Below are 19,498 nucleotides of genomic sequence, written 5' to 3'. Positions count from 1 at the left end.
CCATTGGGCCACGTCCTAGGCCCGCCCCCTCCGCCGTCGCCGGCTCGGACTCCCGAAGCCGCCCAGGGGCCAGTCTGCCAGTTGGGGGAAAACGGCCGACGCCGGCCGGGGATTGGGCCACGTCACCGGGCCCGGCGCCCGCCCTCGTGCAGTCCCGGACCTTTCCGGCCTCGGCGCTGGATGCCCGACTGTCGGGGTCGGAAGTGACTCGAGGCCGGTGCGAGTGGGCGCACGGACAGTCCCGCACTCGGCCCCCTGCCTCCGGTCACCTGGGGAGCCCCGGCCGAGGAGTGGGAGTGACCCGCATCCCCTCCGCAGCCACGCGGAAGAGGCGCTCGCTTGCTGGTTGGTACTGAACTGCCCTGGGCTTTGGATAGAAATCAGAATGGCTGCGGTCCAGGCTTAGTCCGCCCCGCCCCGTTTCACCAATGACACTAAAGCCACCAAAAGAGATGTTCGCTAGTGGGACGGAGATAACACTTGTTTCAGTGGCAGAATTTGGCCTGGACTCCTTACCCTAAGCTCCATTTTTATGAGACGGAATATTCCAAAATGCAAAGCGCAGTACACAAAAGATTAATTTTGTGAGGCTGTAATTGAGCATAAATGCACCACCTAGTGTTTTCATTCCATCAAATCTTGTGTATCTTCCCTTTTCCTGCTTCTATCCGAATTAAAGTACCTCCGACGGATATTTGGCGCTCCTCCCTCCCTTTTTGTATTTTTACAGCCCCGTAAAGTGTGCGCAGTCCTTGGAAAGCGCCCCCCACCCCCCCGCGTTTTACTGACATGAGCTCACATTTCTTAAATATGGAAAATGGATCTCCTGTTTCCTCCCGAAATCATCTCCAGGCCTCCCTTCACAGAAGTCTCCCTTGAAGGCCCCGGCGGTAACTGCCAGAACTTGTTTAAGGAACTCTTATCTGTACTTTTCCTACATTTTTCATGATGCTTAGGGAGACAGAGTAGTCAGGTGTCTATGCTTAGAAGATAAAGAAACCTACTGGCAGTACCAGGGAGAAGCTGATTTTTCTTCAATTTGTGGATTGCTCAGTCTTCATAGGGAGACCTTAGTAGAAACAAGGAGAAATAAATCCCTTTGATACCATCCTCAACCTCATCTCTGGAGCTATCTGCTGTTACCAGTGTGGTGTGTAACCTTCCAGGCCCCTTCGGTGCATTTATTTACATATGTATCTTGAAACGTGTAGCTTTTGCTTTTTTGTAAATGATAAAATATTATATAATTAGGTTGTAACTTGCTTTTCTTTCCCTTTTTTTTTTTGTAACTAAGAACAAATCATGGAGCATTTTCCATATCCGTGTGTAAAGATTCACCTCAGTGTTTACTGCTATAGAACATTCCATACCATGGGGGTTGGTTAGCTGCAGTGATGGGACATATACGTTGTCATTTCAGTTCCACTGAGAGATTTTGTTTCTGTATGACTGACTCTACTTTTGGGTAGCTATCTGGAAAGGTAGATTCTTTCCATCCATTTCTTTTTTTCTTTTTAAAAATTTTATTTATTTTTAAAGATTTTACTTATTTGAGAGAGAGCAGAAGCAGGGTGAAGGGCAGAGGGAGAAGCAGAGCCCAATGTGGGACTTGATCTTGGGACTCCGGGATCATGACCTGAGCTGAAGGCAGACGCTTAACCAACTGAGCCACCCAGGTGCCCCTCTTTCCATGCATTTCAGATTATGCATCTTTAACATTGATTGGGCCTCTGTCGTATATAAGCACGGCACTAGGTGTGTCCTTGCTTTTGGAAAAGTCGCAGTCTGTTGGGAAACAAATACGTTTATGGTTTGAATGCACTTACTAAAAACCTATTGAGTGGCTGCAAATTGGGACAGTAAGAAGGTCAGTGTGCCCTGCTCCTGAGCTCCCACCCCCAGAATATCCTTGGTGGGAGCAGTATCCGTGCCCTTGGGAGGTGCAGCAGGTGCGAGTGCTCTGGGGAGTCACCTGTTTTGTTCTCCGACCAGAGAGGAGAATAGTGTTTCACAAGAACATGTTGTAAAACAATGGGAACATTTTAAGGTAAATGACCTGTTTTAGATTGACCAAGGCAGCTGAATTCACTAGTTCTTGTTCAGAATAACTTGTTAGTAACATTTAAGGACTACATCCCTTCCCCCGCACTGAGCAGAAACCCACAAGTTGCCATCTTGCAGGACCTGTGCCAAACTGACTTCTAGAAGAGTAAAATGAACACATTAGTGAAGGCATATGCATACGTTATAAACCATGCAAGTATGTCATGTGCTCAGGGCAATGTGGATCAGGGCAAATATCCTGGTTCGGGAGAATTTTAAAAATCAGTTGTCACCCAGCAATCCCCATCTTAGGTTTACAAGTAACAAATGTTTCAACGTATATTCACCGAGAGACTGTAGCAGCTTCATTCATAACGGCCCCAAATTGAATATCATCCAAATACCCGTCAATAGTTGGATGAGTGAGTAAATTGTGGTGGATTCACACAATATAATTCCATACGGCAATAAAAAGAAATGGTCTACTATTACATTCTGCAGCTTAAATGAATCCCACAAAAATAATATTGAGTGAAAGAAGTCAGAAGCCGGAGAGTACATACTTTATGATTTCACTTTAGATACAAAGCTTAAAACCAGGCAAAACTAAGCTATGGTGCTGGAGGTAGAGATGGTGCTTACTTTGTGGGGTGGTAGTGTTTAGAAGAGGGCATAACAGGTTTCTTGGGGTGCTGGCAGTGCTCTGTTTGCAATGCTGGTTGCAATGGCTTTGTGAACATTTAATAGGCTGCAGTGTGTACGCTTTTCCATATATATGTTATACTTCAATAAAATTTTAAAAATATTTTGTATGTAGGGGCGCCTGGGTGGCTCAGTCATTAAGCGTCTGCCTTCGGTTCAGGTCATGATCCCAGGGTCCTGGGATCGAGCCCCGCATCGGACTCCCTGCTCCACGGGGACCCTGCTTCTCCCTCTCCCACTCCCCCTGCTTGTGTTCCCCCTCTTGCTGTGTCTCTCTTTGTCAAATAAATAAATAAAAATCTTTAAAAAAAAATATTTTGTATGTGTTGCACAAAAGACTAGAGGGTTTGGGGTGCCTGGGTGGCACAGTCGGTTAAGCGTCCGATTCTTAATTTCAGTTCAGGTCATGATCTCAGGGTCGTGAGATCAAGCCCTGCATTAGGCTCCGCACTGAACATGTAGCCTGTTTAAGATTCTCTCCCTCTGTGCCCCTCTCCTACCCCTACCCCCTACTACCCCCCCACCCCCGCGCACTGGTGCTCTCTTTCTCTCTCTCAAAAAAGAAAAAAAAAAAGAGTAGATTTTGCTGGAAACCTTAAGCAGGGGAAAACTCACTTTTAGCAGGAGAAGCTGCACCAGATGAGTTTTTTTCTACTTCTTCACCAGTGGTTTTAGAATTACAAAAATATGGTTACTGAAGAAAACTGGAGGAACATAGGACAAAGAATAAAATAAAAACCACCCATGATTGAATTTTCTAAATTAAACACTTTTAGCATTATGTTGTATATCCACACACACTATAAACTTTAATGGGGATAATATTTTGTGACTTTCATTTATTGAGAACATTTTGCTACGTCATTTTTTCTCTACAGAATTTTCAATGGCTATCTATAGAATTGCAGCACAAAGAACTACAATAATGTATTTACCAAGATTACTATTTGACAATTAGGTTGTTCCTTTTTTTTCTGCTATTATAAAATTGCAATAGACACTTTTATTGACAAATCTTTATGCAGATCGCCCCCCTTATAATCTACTTAAGATAAATTCCTAGAAGTGGTTATGCAGGCTTAAATTCCTCTTTAGGCATTTGATACATTCTGCCAAGTTGCCCTCCAGAAAGCTTTATCATATGTGCTCCCAACAGCAGTGAATGATAGTCTCTGTATCTTTAGACACTAATAAGAATACTGATGCGTTTCTACAGTCCTGGCATTATGAGTTTGAATAGGATGGGGGGGGTGATGAGGCAAAGGATTGGGAACATTTCACAGTTTGCACTGCGATGGGGATGATTATGTGTCAAGAGAAAGCAAGACTTTTAGTGTTCTTGAATTCTGTGATTTCATGACCACATAGAATATCACTCAGAATTATGAACAAATTTATGGAATTGACTTCTAAAAAAAAATTAAATCGAGCACCCAGAATATGGGGCTTTAGAGATGGACAGACCTAGATTTGCCTGTAAACACCACTTCCTGCCTGTGTGACTCTAGGCAAGTTGTTTAGCTTTCCTGAGCCTCCGTTTCTACAGCATTAAAAGCGACATGCTGGAACATGCCTTACAGAGTTAATGTAGAGGAGGGTAAATGTTTAGCACAATGCTTGGGACGTCCTAAGCACCAAATAGACATTAGTTAACTACTTGTTTTTGTTCTTAGTGGGGAGAAATACAACTTAAAAATAGGCACTACTGCAGTGTTAAAACCTTGGTTAAGTGCTTTGCCAAGTTCATGGGGAATTTCCTTTCTCTTGTGGGCCAGATTTTCACAATCATTAATCAGCTAATTGCTTCCTCCTGTTTCACCGTAGCTTTGGAAGCTGGGCTCTCCTGTAGGGGAGACCTCTGAGCTTATTTTCTTTTAAGATTTTATTTATTCATATGTTAGAGAGGGGGAGGGAGAAAGAGCACAAGCAGGAGGAGTGGCAGGCAGAGGGAGAAGCAGGCCCCTCAGTGAGTGGAGAGCCCCATGTGGGACTCGATCCCAGGACCCCAGGATCATGACCCAAGCCGAAGGCAGACGCCCAAACAACTGAGCTACCCAGGGTCCGTCTGAATTTATTTAATTGACCTTCCTGTTGCTAAAGTGGAAACTTCTGCTAGCCCTTTTAGGGGCTAAGAGAAAAAACCCAGACCTTTCAGTAGTCTGGAAATTGGCTTCTACCCCAAGAGCCAGATGAGAAAAAAACAGAACAAACTGATAGAAAATAAAAGCTTGCAGCCAGAATAAGAAGTGTTCCTGTTTTGCTCCAGTGGATATGACTGTTCTGTACGTCATGGACAGCGGTTTGCTGAAAGGGAAAAGAGGCCATGGCTAGGCCATCCTTGATTCTGAATTGTGATCTCTTTAATTTCAAGCTAAAGAACTTAAATTGCTTCTTTATCTTTAGGCCCTTCAGAACTCCAGTTCTCCATATGCAGAACCATAACTAAATTAGTACATCGTTTTCTGTGCCGTTTGCCTGCTTATCTTACTCACTATACTGAAGTTCCTGGATTCAGACAAGTATAACAAAAAGACAAATCCTGGTGTATGTTCTGACAATTATAGCCTAGCTTCACACTTCAGAAAAGCATCTAATTAAAGATTAGGGAGCTGAAGAACTTTGATGTGCTTGCCCAGGGAGAGTCACTTGAACCTCTTGGAGACTCCGTTTCTCACCAGAGATAATGATACTTTTGCAAATGGTTGCTATGAAAAGTCCATAAAAAGTGAAAGCACTCTTTTAGGTATAATTCATTATATAAAATTAAGGACTGGTTACTGACAGTCCTTTTTTTTTTTAAGATTTTATTTATTTGACAGAGAGCGTGTGAGCTAGCATGAGCAGAAGGAGCAGCAGGTGGAGGGAGGGGGGAAGCAGGCTTCCCGCTGAGCAGGGAGCCCAACTCAACTCAGGGCTCGATCCCAGGACCCCAGGATCACGACCTGAGCTGAAGGCAGACGCTTAACCAACTGAGCCACCCAGGCGCCCCTGTCAGCCCTTTCTATGTCTGTCCCCCATGGTGGTGGTTGAGCTCCCTAAAGGGCAAGAATCATGTCTTGTTCATATTTATATTTTGGGCATTTAGTACAATTGCAGGAATAGTGAGTACTCCATACATGTTTGTCAAAAGAAGGAAAGGAAGGAAGGCAGTAAGTCTGAAGAGGTGCAGTGGGTCGCTAATCCCTGCCTTTGTACCCTCATCAATAAGAAGACCAAATGGACACAGGCCTTACCAGGTTCAGGTATCATAGGAAGACTCTGGGCCTCTGCCATTGGACAGTAGGGGGAGCACCCAAGTCAACAACAAAGATGCCACTCTGCTGTTCACATCTCTGCTTTCACATTACTTCTTTATTTTACTGAAAAATGATATACAACATTGTGTTAGTTTCAAGTGTACAACCTATCACTTTGATATTTATATACGTTACAAAATGGTCACCATGCAAATCTAGGTAACCATTTGTTGCCATACAAAGTTTTTACAATATTATTGACTATATTCCCTATGTTGTACATTACATCCCTGTCTTATTTATTGTATAAATACCTTTTAATCCCCTTTACCTGGGGCACTTGGGTGGCTCACTCCGTTGAGTGTCCGGCTCTTAATTTTGGCTCAGGTCACGATCTCGGGGTGGAGCCCCACGTGGGGATCCGTGCTCAGCCCAGAGTCTTCTTGGGACTCACTCTCCCTCTCCCTCTGCTCCTCCCCCCTGCTTGCATGCTCTCTCTAAATAAAAATAAAATCCTAAAAAAAAGACAATCCCCTTTACCTGTTTCACCCATCCTTCACCCCCTCTCCTCACATTGCTGCCTTTTTTTTTTTTTTTTTAATGTAAGCTCTGTGCCCGATGTTGGGCTTGAACTGATGACCCCAAGATCAAGAGTCGCATGCTCTACCGACTGAGCCAGCCGGGAACCCCCCACGTTGCTTCTTTTAATGTATTTTATTCATAGTATTAACAAATGACATACACACACTATCCAAAAATTTTAATGAATGGTACAAAATATACTCAGCAGATGAAAGAGGGTCCAGTATACTCCCCACTTGTGCTTCTGTCCATGGTTCAGATCCTGAAACTGTGACAGAGGAAAGAGGACTTCAGCCGGAAGTCAGAAAATCTATGTGCCTGGTGGTGAGTAGACAGTTTCTTTCTCTCACTTATCTCTTTAGCAAATGGGCACTACCTTTTCTGTCAACGGGATTGAGGAGAGGAGGGGGTAAGAGGAAAATCATCCACATTCATTCCTTCAACCGAACATGGAATATCTACCAACTCTGTTAGGCCTGGTTCCTGGTCAACAAAGCACAGCCCCCGCTCTCTGGGAACTCCAGCTGGTGGGAATAAAGAGTAAAATATTCTGGAAATAAAAAGCTGTGGGGGAGAGGGGTGCAAAACAAACCCCACAAATGCGAACCACATGGTCACTTTTTCACATGTCCATATTCTCTCAAAATGACTGTCACTCCTGTACACAGCTCCTTGTGACACCAAGCTGTACACCTACAGTTTTCCATGTGAACAGTTGGTTTAGCCAGAGATGGAAATGGTGGGTGGCCATGGAATATCTTAGACGTTTGCCACTTGTTAAATCACTTAGCTCTCAGAGCTGCCCCTTCCAGGCATTTTCCCTGTGTTCAGCTTATGTCCCATAGCCTCCCACTATAGAAAGGGAAAGAAAGCCCACGTTCTTGAGAGTTCCCGCACCATGAGTATTTCCTAGCTTCCTTAAGAAACATATTCTACGTGTCTACTTCATGCTACACACTCTGAAGAGGGACACAAAAACGAATGTAAGACACTGACTGTGGTTCGCAATCTGTATCCCGTGGCGAACACAAACTTCTAATTTTATTTCTCCGCTCCTACAGCTGAAAAGCCAGTTTCATAGACCTTCATTCATTTATGCCTCAAAACAGCCCTGGGAGCTCAGGACGTAATACTCTTAAGCACAGTGGGGTACAATTCAGAAGGCGCAGGACATTCCTCATCTTTTTTTTTCTTTCTGTTGTTAGATTTTATTTATTTGAAAGAGCATGCAGGGGGAGGGGCAGAAGAGGGAGAGAGAATCTCAAGCAGACTGCGCTGAGCCCAGAGCCCCAGGCAGGGCTCTATTCCACGACCCTGAGATCAAGACCTGGGTAGAAATCAACAGTCGGACGCTTAACCCCCTGAGTCACCCAGGCGCCCTGATAGTCCTCATCTTGATCCCTCATTGCCCATGCATTTAATAAGGGAGGAAACTGATGCTCAAAGAGGTGAAGGGTCCAGCACTCAGGAGCATTTTAGCCAGTTCCCGTACAGAGCCAGCAAATTGGCAACCCGAGTTGACGGGCTGGGAATCCTACCTCACGCGGCCACGCCCACCGCCCTGAGGAAGCTGTCACCCGGCCTTCAGGGCGCATGTGCAGTCAGGCTCCAGGAAGCTGTCCTGTCACGTGATACGTGCGCTCCTCTCACATGACCTCTCTCCCAGAGGCGGGGACCTTCGGCCAAAATGGCGGCCTACCTGCAGTGGCGGCGCTTCGTTTTCTTCGACAAGGAGCTGGTGAAGGAGCCGCTAGGCAATGATGGGGCTGCTCCCACGGCTGCACCTGCCTCCGGACCCGCTGTTTCCAAGTTCCTTTGCCTCCCTCCCGGCATCACTGTCTGCGACTCGGGCCGAGGGAGCCTAGTCTTTGGAGATATCCTTCCTCTGGAGCTGTCTGTTCCCTCCCCGGATCCCTGAAGAGATCCAGCTGGGATGGCATCTGTCGGGCAGAGGGGTTCGTGTTGCGTGCCACTTTCCTTTAGATGGGCGCCCAGTGTTCCTTCTGTGGCTTGAGGGAAGAAAGAAGGAAGTCCATTCTCTAACTTGTTGCCGACTGAGCAATCCTGAGCAAGTCATTTAACCTCTCTGGGCTTCAATTTACTTATCTGTGAAAGGGGTATGAAATATCAACTTGGCAAGGTTATTTTTGAGATCAATCAAAGCAATGAAGGCAAGTAGGCTTTACAAGGTGAATGTGTAAGGTGTCATTATCTCCCCTGCCCAAATTGTGGGCAAGGAGATAAATGAGACCAGGAGTTTGCTGCTTTGTTCTTCATAGTGTTGCTACTAAACTCTGGCCTTCCTTTTCACTTTTAAAGATGGAGACTTTCCGGAGATGATATATGGGAAAATCCTCGAAAGTTTGTTTTTTTTTTTTTTTGAAGATTTTATTTATTTGACAAAGAGAGAGAGAGGGAGAGCACAAGTAGGCAGAGAGGCAAGCAGAGGGTGAGGGAGAAGCAGGCTCCCCGCAGAGCAGGGAGCCTGATACGGGGCTCGATCCCAGGACCCTGGGATCATGACCTGAGCCAAAGGCAGACGCTTAACGACTGAGCCACCCAGGCGCCCCATCCTCGAAAGTTTTAAAGAGCTGAATGTATGTGAGTAGTTACCTGGGTTCTGATCTAAATATAAGTATCTCTCCTTGCAAAGGAGGCTCCTTGACTATTCTGCACATATGGAAGGCCAAATCTGGTTCTTGCCTCGCTCCCTACAGCTGACAGGCTTCCAAGCCTACAAACTGCGGGTGACACACCTGTACCAACTGAAGCAGCACAATATTTTGGCATCTGTTGGTGAAGATGAAGAAGGCATCAACCCCCTAGTGAGTCCTGGAAAGGAAGTGGGAAAGGACCAGAAGACTAGGAACGGTTGTTGGAGGGGACTAGCATTCACACATTTTTTTTTTTTTAAGATTTTATTTATTTATTTGACAGAGAGAGACACAGCAAGAGAGGGAACACAAGCAGGGGGAGTGGGAGAGGGAGAAGCAGGCTTCCCCACAGAGCAGGGAGCCCGATGCGGGGCTCGATCCCAGGACCCTGGGATCATGACCTGAGCTGAAGGCAGACGCTTAACGACGGAGCCACCCAGGCGCCCCTCACACATCTGAGGTCTGTTCACAGGTAAAGATCTGGAACCTGGAGAAGAGAGATGGTGGCAATCCACTCTGCACCCGAATCTTCCCTGCCATCCCAGGAACAGAGCCGACTGTTGTGTCTTGTTTGACTGTCCATGAAAATCTCAACTTTATGGCCATTGGTAAGCAGAAGGCAAAGCTAACACTCCGTGATTCTTTATAGATTTTCTTCAGAGTTGCTTTTGCAGCTTGTCTTTATTGTTTTAGTGAGATCACTTTGTACTGAACTCAGGCCTTTGAGATATTAAAGTTTGGAGTGGGAAGGCATTCAGTTTTGTTCTTTGAAAGAGTCCGTGAGTACCGATTTTTATGTTAACCATTGGAAAAGTTGAGTATGGGAAGAAAGCTTGTCACTTCCAACAAGTACCTCAAATAGTCTTTTTCCCCTTCTGTGCTTCCTGATCTTTTCAGCCTCAATGAAGTGCTGTTTCCTGCTCTCCTACAGGTTTCACAGATGGTAGTGTTACATTGAACAAAGGAGACATCACCCGGGACCGGCATAGCAAGACCCAGATTCTGCACAAGGGAAACTACCCTGTAACTGGGCTGGCCTTTCGCCAAGCGGGAAAGACCACTCATTTGTTTGTTGTGACAACTGAGAACGTTCAGGTATGAGTTAAGGGCAGGCAGGAAAGGGTTCTCCATTGCTCAGGGGCCTAGGATAAGGAACTGACAAGAGAGATAGGATTCTTAAGTTTTTCATCATGTAGCCTTGAGTCATTTGCCCTGAAATATTTTATTTCTTCACTTAAGAGATGAGGAAGAGTCAGAATTAGGAAAAGAACTAGGGCTTATAGTTAAAGACCTGAATTTTCTTCCTAGCTTGTTAAGTGACACTGGACAAGTTGCTTTACTTTGCTAGTTCCTGGTGCTCTTCTTATTTCTAACAGCTTCTCTCAGGAATAGTCTTTTGGTAAAATAGTTCAAGCTTATTTTATTTCTCATGGTGTCAGGATTCCATTAGTAGGTAGTGATAGTACACACAGAGGAAGAAAATGTGGTCTCTGCTTGTATATATGTGTATATATTTTTAAAGGTTTTATTTATTTATTTGAGAGAGGGAGAGTATGCGTGTGCACGCATGGAGCATGAGTGGGGTGGAAGGGGCCGAGGGAGAGGGAGAAGCAGGGTCCCCACAGAGCAGGAAGCCCAACATGGGGCTCGATCCCAGGACCCCAGAATCATGACCTGAGCTGAAGGCAGACGCTCAACTGACTGAGCCACCCCGGGGCCATACCCCCTAGTTTATATATTTAATAGATGGGTGATGGTTAATGGACAAAGCAAGCAGCCAGGGAAAGTCTTAGGGTGCTACAAGTTAAAAAGCGAGAGAGCTAGTGTGGAGATGGGAATACCTTTGGGAAGGCTTAGATGCCCTCTCCTGAAAGGGAGCCTGTTAACCCCTTTCTTCTCGCAGTCCTATATCGTTTCTGGAAAGGACTACCCTCGTGTGGAGTTGGACACCCATGGTTGTGGCCTGCGCTGCTCAGCCCTAAGCGACCCTTCACAGGACCTGCAGTTCATAGTGGCCGGAGATGAATGTGTCTATTTGTACCAGCCTGATGAACGTGGGCCCTGCTTTGCCTTTGAGGGCCATAAACTCATCGCTCACTGGTTTAGAGGCTACCTTGTCATTGTGTCCCGTGACCGGAAGGTTTCTCCCAAGTAAGGACTCCAGGGAGAAGGGAAAGGGAGTAGGGCTGTCCCTTGTTCCCCAGAATTCACATGATTTTAAAATCCTAATACCTGGATCCTGTCAATCTCCTCCCTTTTTTTTTGAAGATTTTATTTATTTATTTGACAGAGAGACAGCGAGAGAGGGAACACAGGCAGGGGGAGTGGGAGAGGGAGAAGCAGGCTTCCCGCCGAGCAGGGAGCCTGATGTGGGGCTCGATCCCAGCACCCTGGGATCATGACCTGAGCCGAAGGCAGACGCTTAACGACTGAGCCACCCAGGCGCCCCTCCTCCTTTGGTTTTATGTAGATTATGCTCACACCTAGATTCACTTGTAACGTTTTTACTGAAAAATGTATTTTTGCTACAGACATTCGCTAAGCAGACCTGGTGCACCGCTTTTGGGGACCGCTTTTTGGTTTTTTTATTTTTCTGTCAAAATAAATTGGGTGGAGGAAAAAGGAAATGAGTACTAGAGAAGTTGGAAAGGGCTGAGAGGGCAGGACACAGTACTTTTATTCTGAGCCACCTAAAAGGGGCGGCAGGGTCTTCTGCACGAGGGAAGTGATCCCTGTCAATGTTAGTTTGTTTTCACTCAGCACTAAGCGCAGCGTCTGATTTTTACCAGGTGCTAATTACGTTAAATGAGTGAGTGTTTGGACGTTCTTAATTTTTTAATCTATTGCTTACATAAATCATAGGATCCTGAAGGGATTGCCGGCGCAATGTCGCACTTATGGAATATGCTGCTAGAGGGGCCAAAGGGTGGTTTGTTCGGGGCGGAGTGTGCAGCACCAAAGCTGGGATATAAGGGGTTGCTGAGACAGAGCTGGTACAAATATCTGGTGCTTTTTCTTTTCCACACAGGTCAGAGTTTACCAGTAGGGACTCCCAGAGCTCCGACAAGCAGATTCTCAACATCTATGACCTGTGCAACAAGTTCATAGCCTATAGCGCCGTCTTTGAGGATGTAGTGGATGTGCTCGCTGAGTGGGGCTCCCTGTACGTGCTGACGCGGGATGGGCGGGTCCACGCACTGCAGGAGAAGGACACACAGACCAAGCTGGAGGCAAGGCCACCAGGTTCCCAGAGCTGGCCACAGGCACCCAGACACAGCTGTAGGAATAGGCTCCCCAAGTCACCTTGGCCAGGGTGTTTCCTTCCCTTTGGGGCACAGCCTTACCCAGATCCCTTCGGGTAGAATTACAAGGTAAATGGTCTGGGATGAGGTCTTAGAGGAAGATAATGGCTAGGAGCCTGAGTCCACTCTCGGGGTCCACTCTGTCTGCCAAGAGCCTCGCGAGTTAAGGCGATGTTGGTCTTGGGGGTATCTGAGAGGTCCTGCCCAGTCTGGAATCTAGGCAGATCAGAACTTCAGGACTGTGTGGCTTGTGTGTTGTATGTGCATTCTGGGAAGGTGTCTTCTCTGAATGGCTTCTACCAATTTTCTGATTTTTCCCCTTCCAGATGCTGTTTAAGAAGAACCTATTTGAGATGGCCATTAACCTGGCCAAGAGCCAGCACCTGGACAGTGATGGGTTGGCCCAGATCTTCATGCAGTATGGGGACCATCTCTACAGCAAGGGCAACCACGATGGGGCTGTTCAGCAGTATATCCGGTCAGTCTTGGGGCGCTTTCGGGTGTAGCTCTGCATGCAGCCAGATAGGCTAACCCCTGGGCTTTGGTGAGGGGAGCAGACTCCACCAGGAACCACCCTTTCTTTCTGCAGGAGCTGTAATGGCCTGAGTGAGAAGACAGTATACTTAATTGCAAAGGGTTAAACATTACACGACCAAGATACAATTGAGCCGATGAGTACCTCTTGTTTTAAACTTCAGCCTGGCCTTTGTTAATATTCATTTTGGGGGCATCCAGCTGGCTCAGTTGGTAGAGCATTTGACTTTTGATCTCAGGGTCGTGAGTTCAAGCCCCATGTTGGGCATATAGCTTAGTTTAAAAAAAAAATTTTGTTTTGATCTGATTCTTTTAAAAAAGGGTATTCATCTCTTGGCTTCCACAGTTTCTTCCTTTGGTACTAATTCTTGGAATTTCCTGCCCTAATAAGGGGTTGCAGGAACCTGTCTAGCTCCTTTCCCTACCTCTTCAGAATTCCTGTTTTCAGCCAAGTTTAAGAATCAGTGCTCTCGGGGCGCCTGGGTGGCTCAGTCGTTAAGCATCTGCCTTTGGCTCAGTTCATGATCCCGGGGTCCTGGGATCGAGCCCCGAATCGGGCTCCCTGCTCAGCGGGAAGCCTGCTTCTCCCTCCCCCACTCCCCCTGCTTGTGTTCCCTCTCTTGCTGTGTCTCTCTCTGTCAAGTAAATAAAAAATCTTTAAAAAAAAAAAAAAAAGAATCAGTGCTCTGGAGCCTTGCTTCTCACAAGGTCTGCAGTCCAGTAACATTGATACCGTCTGGGTCTTTATTAGAAATACAGACTCAGGCCTCACCCCAGGCCTACCGACACAGAATTTACATTTTAAGAAGATCTGCAAGTGATTCCTATGCACATGAAAGTTTGGGAAGAACACTGACCCAGATACTATCTGATGCACATGTCTCTCCAGAACCATTGGAAAGTTGGAGCCGTCCTATGTGATCCGCAAGTTTCTGGATGCCCAGCGCATCCACAACCTGACCGCCTACCTGCAGACCCTGCACCGGCAGTCCCTGGCCAATGCCGACCACACCACCCTGCTGCTCAACTGCTATACCAAGCTCAAGGACAGCTCGAAGCTAGAGGAGTTCATCAAGGTGCAGGGTGGTGGTAGTGGGCGATTCCCCAAGGGTCCCACTGAGTATGAGGTCACTCCACCAGGGCTTGCCCCTCAGCAGATGCAGGGAGAGGAAAGAACTGATCTTAGCTGGGGACCAGGACCCTCTGGTCTATAAACTGGGAAGAGGAACAGCCTTTCCTCCTAGTTCTCTCCCATCTCCCTTCTTGTTTTATGATGCTTGAACTTCCCATAGTGTCTAAGCTCAGGGAATTAACATTGGGAGGCCCCTGGGTCCCCGAGGAGTCCCTGAAATAGTAGGGGCAGAGGAAGACTTTAGCTCTTAGAGACTTTCTGAGAAGCAGGAGGATATCATGTTCTAAAACCATGAAGTTTATTTATTTTATTTATTTATTTATTTATTTTCAGTCTCCACCATCCTAGCGTCGACTTTATTGTTATCCTAAGAATCTGGGGGCGCCTGGCTGGCGTCAGTAGAGCATGTGACTCTTGATCTCCGGGTCAGGAGCTCAAGCCCCACATTAGGCCTAGAGCTTACTTTTTTTTTTTTTTTTTTAAAGATTTTATTTATTTATTTGAGAGAGAGAGAACACATGAGAGGGGATAGGGTCAGAGGACGAAGCAGACTCCCTGCCGAGCAGGGAGCCCGATGCGGGACTCGATCCCGGGACTCCAGGATCATGACCTGAGCCGAAGGCAGTCGCTTAACCAACTGAGCCACCCAGGCGCCCCGCTAGAGCTTACTTTAAAAAAAAAAAAACAAAAAACAAGAAGAATCTGGTCTTAGAATCAGATGCATGTTTCCTCTCCCTTCTCCAGCCCTATTTCTGTGAATGATTTTGTCTGATGTCTCCCTGGCAGACAAAGAGTGAGAGTGAAGTCCACTTCGATGTGGAGACGGCCATCAAGGTCCTCCGGCAGGCTGGCTACTACTCCCATGCCCTCTACTTGGCTGAGAACCATGCACATCACGAGTGGTACTTAAAGATCCAGCTAGAGGACATCAAGGTAAGTGAGACAGAGACCTGTTCTTTTTCTAGGACATTCTCGGGATGATGATGAGTGCTTCCTGGTGGGTGAGGCTGGAGCACACGCTTCTTCTGCCCTTTACTTCTGCACAGAATTATCAGGAAGCCCTACGGTATATTGGCAAGCTGCCTTTCGAGCAGGCTGAGAGCAACATGAAACGCTATGGCAAGATCCTCATGCACCATATACCAGAGCAGACGACCGAGTTGCTGAAGGGACTCTGTACGGACTATCGGCCTAGCCTCGAAGGCCGAGGCGATCGGGAGACTCCGGGCTGCAGGGTGAGACCTCAGGGAGAATGGCTTTTGGACAGTGGGGATCACCTCAGGGGCCTGAAGGGTACCACGCCCATTCCTCCTCCCTCCTCCCTCACCATCCCAGGCCAACTCGGAGGAGTTCATCCCCATCTTCGCCAACAACCCTCGAGAGTTGAAAGCTTTCCTGGAACACATGAGTGAAGTCCAGCCGGACTCACCGCAGGGCATCTATGACACGCTTCTGGAGCTGCGGCTGCAGAACTGGGCCCACGAGAAGGATCCACAGGTGAGGCCTGGCAAATCTGGGGGAGATGCTGGGGAAAAGACCATTCTTTCACCTTCTGTGGTTGCTTTTTGCTGCCTTCTTTAGGTCGGTAACACCTCACCCCTGGGAGCTAAGTGGTCCCCTGTGAAGAGGTGGTTGAAGAGGCAGTTGATGTGCCTTGTCCCGGAGACCCTGTGATTTTGCTCTTCTGGCCAGCAGCTCTTTCCTCCTTCCCTAGGTCAAAGAGAAGCTCCACGCAGAGGCTATCTCCCTGCTGAAGAGCGGCCGCTTTTGCGACGTCTTTGACAAGGCCCTGGTCCTCTGCCAGATGCATGACTTCCAGGATGGGGTCCTTTACCTCTACGAACAGGGGAAGCTGTAAGATGGGGGGGGGGTCTTCCGGGAAGGGGGAAGGATGCGGATTTCCGGGGGTGGCCGCTGAGCTGTGCCGCGGCCCGGCCCCAGGTTCCAGCAGATCATGCACTACCACGTGCAGCACGAGCAGTACCGGCAGGTGGTGGCCGTGTGCGAGCGCCACGGGGAGCAGGAGCCCTGCCTGTGGGAGCAGGCGCTCAGCTACTTCGCCCGGAAGGAGGAGGACTGCAAGGAGTACGTGGCAGCTGTGCTCAAGCACATTGAGAACAAGAACCTCATGCCACCCCTACTAGGTACTTGAGAGGCCGCGGTAGCGGGCGGCCGACCCCTTGGGGGCAGGGGCTCTGCCATTCCATCCAGGGGATGCCCCCTGCTTCATTGTCTCGTTTCCTTCTCGGCCCAATCAGTGGTGCAGACGCTGGCCCACAACTCCACAGCCACCCTGTCTGTCATCCGGGATTACCTGGTCCAAAAACTGCAGAAACAGAGCCAGCAGATCGCACAGGACGAGCTCCGGGTGCGGCGGTACCGAGAGGAGACCACCCGCATCCGCCAGGAGATCCAGGAGCTCAAGGCGAGGTACGTGGCAACTGGATACGTACAGAGGTCCAGGGGATGACCTTGTTCTTCACCGGCTGTCACTAAATACTTTTCGTAGAGGGTTAGATGGAGCATGTTCACACATTTCCTTCTTAAAGATCAGAGAACGGTATATTCCGTAGATCATGGTTTATTGGGCTTTGGAGAATGTTATCTTGTGGCAGGTACTTTTCTTTCTGTAGGAATCTATGTTTTACTTTTCCTAAACACACATCTAAGTTGTGGTTGGAAGCCATTCAGAAGTAAAAAAACTTTGCTTTAGAACAGAAAGTGGATAATTTAGAAGTATTTATACTATATATTAATCTACTTTTAAGTTTTAATCTGCCCTTAACTATATAAAATATTTATTAGAGAAGAACAGTTTCTTCATGCCGCAAATACTTACTGAGCCCCTTTTATGTCTCAAGCACTGTTCTTAACAACACAGACAAAAAGCCCTGCTGTATGGAGCTTATGACGTAGAGATAGAAACACATTGAATAAGCAAAATATTATGTTAGATGGTGATAGGGTCTAAGGAGAAAATGAGTTCAGGAAGGGGAGTAGGGTGCAGAGCGTGTGTATGTTCTCGTGTATAAGGTGGCCAGGAAAGGCCTCACTGGAAGGGTCACATCTGAGTAAAGACCTGAAAGACCAGTATAAGCTCCCAGTTCTGGAACGACTGAGTCTCGGGGGTGGAAGGCACAGCACAGGGAGCAGGGTCAGTGGTTGGTAACAGCACTGTGTGACGACAGGCGGTAGCCACACTCGTGGTGGGCACAGCAGAACACGGACTCGTCAGTCAGGTGTTGTACAACTGAAACTAACATGACCTACATCAGCTATACTTCAAGTAAAAAAAAAAAAGATATGAAGGACAATTTAGTGGTAGTTGTGAAAACTGGAAGCATTAGTTGGCCTTGCAGGGAGTGTGCGCTGAGACTCACTGCAGGCCCAAGGCGGGTGTCCTCTTTTGACTCCCTGTTGGTGACAAGGGCAGGGCCTTGCAGTCCCTTCCAGGGACCTCTCTCTCCTCCTCAACTCCAGCCGCCTTCTCTCTGCACCCTGCTCTCGGCTCTGCCCACACTCTTTGCCCCTCCTTTCTGGTCTCCCTTGCCTGCAGTCCGAAGATCTTCCAGAAGACCAAGTGCAGCATCTGTAACAGTGCCTTGGAGTTGCCCTCAGTCCACTTCCTCTGCGGCCACTCCTTCCACCAACACTGCTTTGAGAGTTACTCAGAAAGTGATGCCGACTGCCCCACCTGCCTCCCTGAAAACCGGAAGGTCATGGATATGATCCGGGCCCAGGAACAGAAACACGATCTGCACGATCAGTTCCAGCACCAGGTGGGCGTGAGCGCGTGGGTAACTGTCCCACGCACCGAGCTTCACGGGACCATTAGCTGGTTTTCTTCCCTCCTCACTGAGGACAGGAGGCCTGCAGTTCTGATTCTTCTCTCCTCTTTCCCTGCAGCTCAAGTGCTCCAGCGATAGCTTCTCTGTGATTGCGGACTACTTTGGCCGAGGTGTTTTCAACAAATTAACTCTGCTGACCGACCCTCCTGCGGCCCGGCTGACTGCAAGCCTGGAGGCCGGGCTGCAGCGGGACCTGCTCATGCACTCCAGGAGGGGCACTTAAGCAGCTTGGGGGGAGGGGTGTGAGTGGCGGTGCGGCAGTGGAGACCCTGGGGACGCAGGCAGAGCAGACGTGCCTAGGACTCCACCCTGATCTGATGCCATAGCCCTCAGGCGTAAAGGGGACTTTCTTTTTCTCCTTCCTCCTTTGGCCAGGCCGCCATTCCTCCTGTTGACTTTTTGAGCAGTGTGGATCATTCCAGACCAGCGGGGGAGGGCACCTCAGCAACCTCTGAGTATGAACAATAGCTGCTTTATTCTCTATCCAAGAGCACCAGGCTGTGCTTGGGTCCTTGCTCCCAGAGTCTATAAATAAAAGAATATAATAGTTTGGCAGTTGAAGGGTTTATTCTGGGGACTTCATGGTGATTCTTAGCTGTGCAAAATGTACTTTTCCTCTGCCCTGGAAGAACTCCACTTCCTTTCCTACACAGTTCCTTGAAGACCATGTTGACAGGACCTCATTCCAGTAATGGATGGGGCCTGTGGGCACCTAGTAGATTTTGCTTTACTGAAGAACCTTGGTACCTTTCTGCTCCAAGAGCAGCCTGGATCAAGGCCCCCAAAACAGCACCTGCTCTGCAATCTGGCTGGTCTCTATGGCTCTTGTTTGCACAATGTATTCAAGCAGAAGGCAGATTCTGGTGGGGATCCTGGGGTTTAGGCCTGCCTTCATGATGGTAGATTGGTGTCTTGCTGGATTTAGTACCAGATGATAAACAGGATAAAGGGACCTTTACTAAAACATTTTTTTTTTTTTACCTCTTCTTCAAAGTTGCAAGCTGAAGTTTGTGTTGCTAGGTGTCTGCCTATTATTTGGGTTACACTGCCTGTCAGAAAATTGCTCTGGGGCACCTGAGTGGCTCAGTTGGTTAAGCATCCGACTCTTGGTTTCAGCTCAGATCTTGATCTCAGGGTTATGAGTTCAAACCCTGCATTGTGCTCCCAAGCCCAGCATGGAGCCTACCTAAAAAAATTTTAAAAAGGAAAATTGCTCCTGTGGGGTTGCTTAGCCCAAGAAAGTAACTTGGACATTGTGCTTTAGGTAGTATTTAGGAGAGAGAGTAGACTATATTTATCGTGGCTAAAAATACAGACTTTGGGTCAGCTGACCCAAGTTTGAATCCTAGTTTGGGGCATCTCTTAACCTCCTCTGAGCCTGTTTCTTCATCTGTACGTCAGGAATGAGAACACCTTCCTTGTACAGCTGTTACAAAGGCTGAAGGAGCAAACGGGTGTCTAGTTC

At 47.7% G+C, this 19,498-nt stretch overlaps 1 protein-coding gene and 1 non-coding gene across 3 annotated transcripts; both read left to right on the top strand.

Annotated features, from left to right (window-relative positions):
• The first annotated feature begins 164 nt into the window (after positions 1 to 164).
• On the top strand, positions 165 to 18,594 carry VPS11 (VPS11 core subunit of CORVET and HOPS complexes). 2 transcript variants are annotated; one of them, XM_064577355.1, is made up of 18 exons: positions 165 to 345; positions 6,823 to 6,887; positions 8,230 to 8,441; positions 9,244 to 9,388; positions 9,690 to 9,825; positions 10,149 to 10,312; positions 11,121 to 11,368; positions 12,246 to 12,447; positions 12,846 to 12,997; positions 13,943 to 14,129; positions 14,972 to 15,118; positions 15,232 to 15,420; positions 15,521 to 15,682; positions 15,900 to 16,039; positions 16,127 to 16,329; positions 16,444 to 16,615; positions 17,742 to 17,964; positions 18,092 to 18,594. In XM_064577355.1, the coding sequence occupies exons 2-18, from the start codon at positions 6,876 to 6,878 to the stop codon at positions 18,254 to 18,256; spliced, it is 2,859 nt and encodes a 952-aa protein (XP_064433425.1). In that variant the 5' UTR covers positions 165 to 345; positions 6,823 to 6,875; the 3' UTR covers positions 18,257 to 18,594. The 2 variants fall into 2 exon arrangements, with proteins under 2 accessions (XP_064433425.1, XP_054368216.2); XM_054512241.2 differs by having other exon boundaries at positions 6,769 to 6,887.
• TRNAK-UUU (transfer RNA lysine (anticodon UUU)) lies at positions 13,249 to 13,321 on the top strand. Its single transcript has one exon. It is a non-coding gene; the product is annotated as a tRNA-Lys (tRNA).
• Positions 18,595 to 19,498: the final 904 nt, after the last annotated feature.

This window comes from Mirounga angustirostris, unplaced genomic scaffold, assembly GCF_029215605.1.
Source record: "Mirounga angustirostris isolate CCGP_5_RB_7025 unplaced genomic scaffold, mMirAng1.0.hap1 SCAF_13, whole genome shotgun sequence".
Taxonomy (NCBI): domain Eukaryota; kingdom Metazoa; phylum Chordata; class Mammalia; order Carnivora; family Phocidae; genus Mirounga; species Mirounga angustirostris.
Note: the sequence above shows the minus strand (reverse complement) of the source record. Positions and strands in the feature narration are given on the sequence as shown.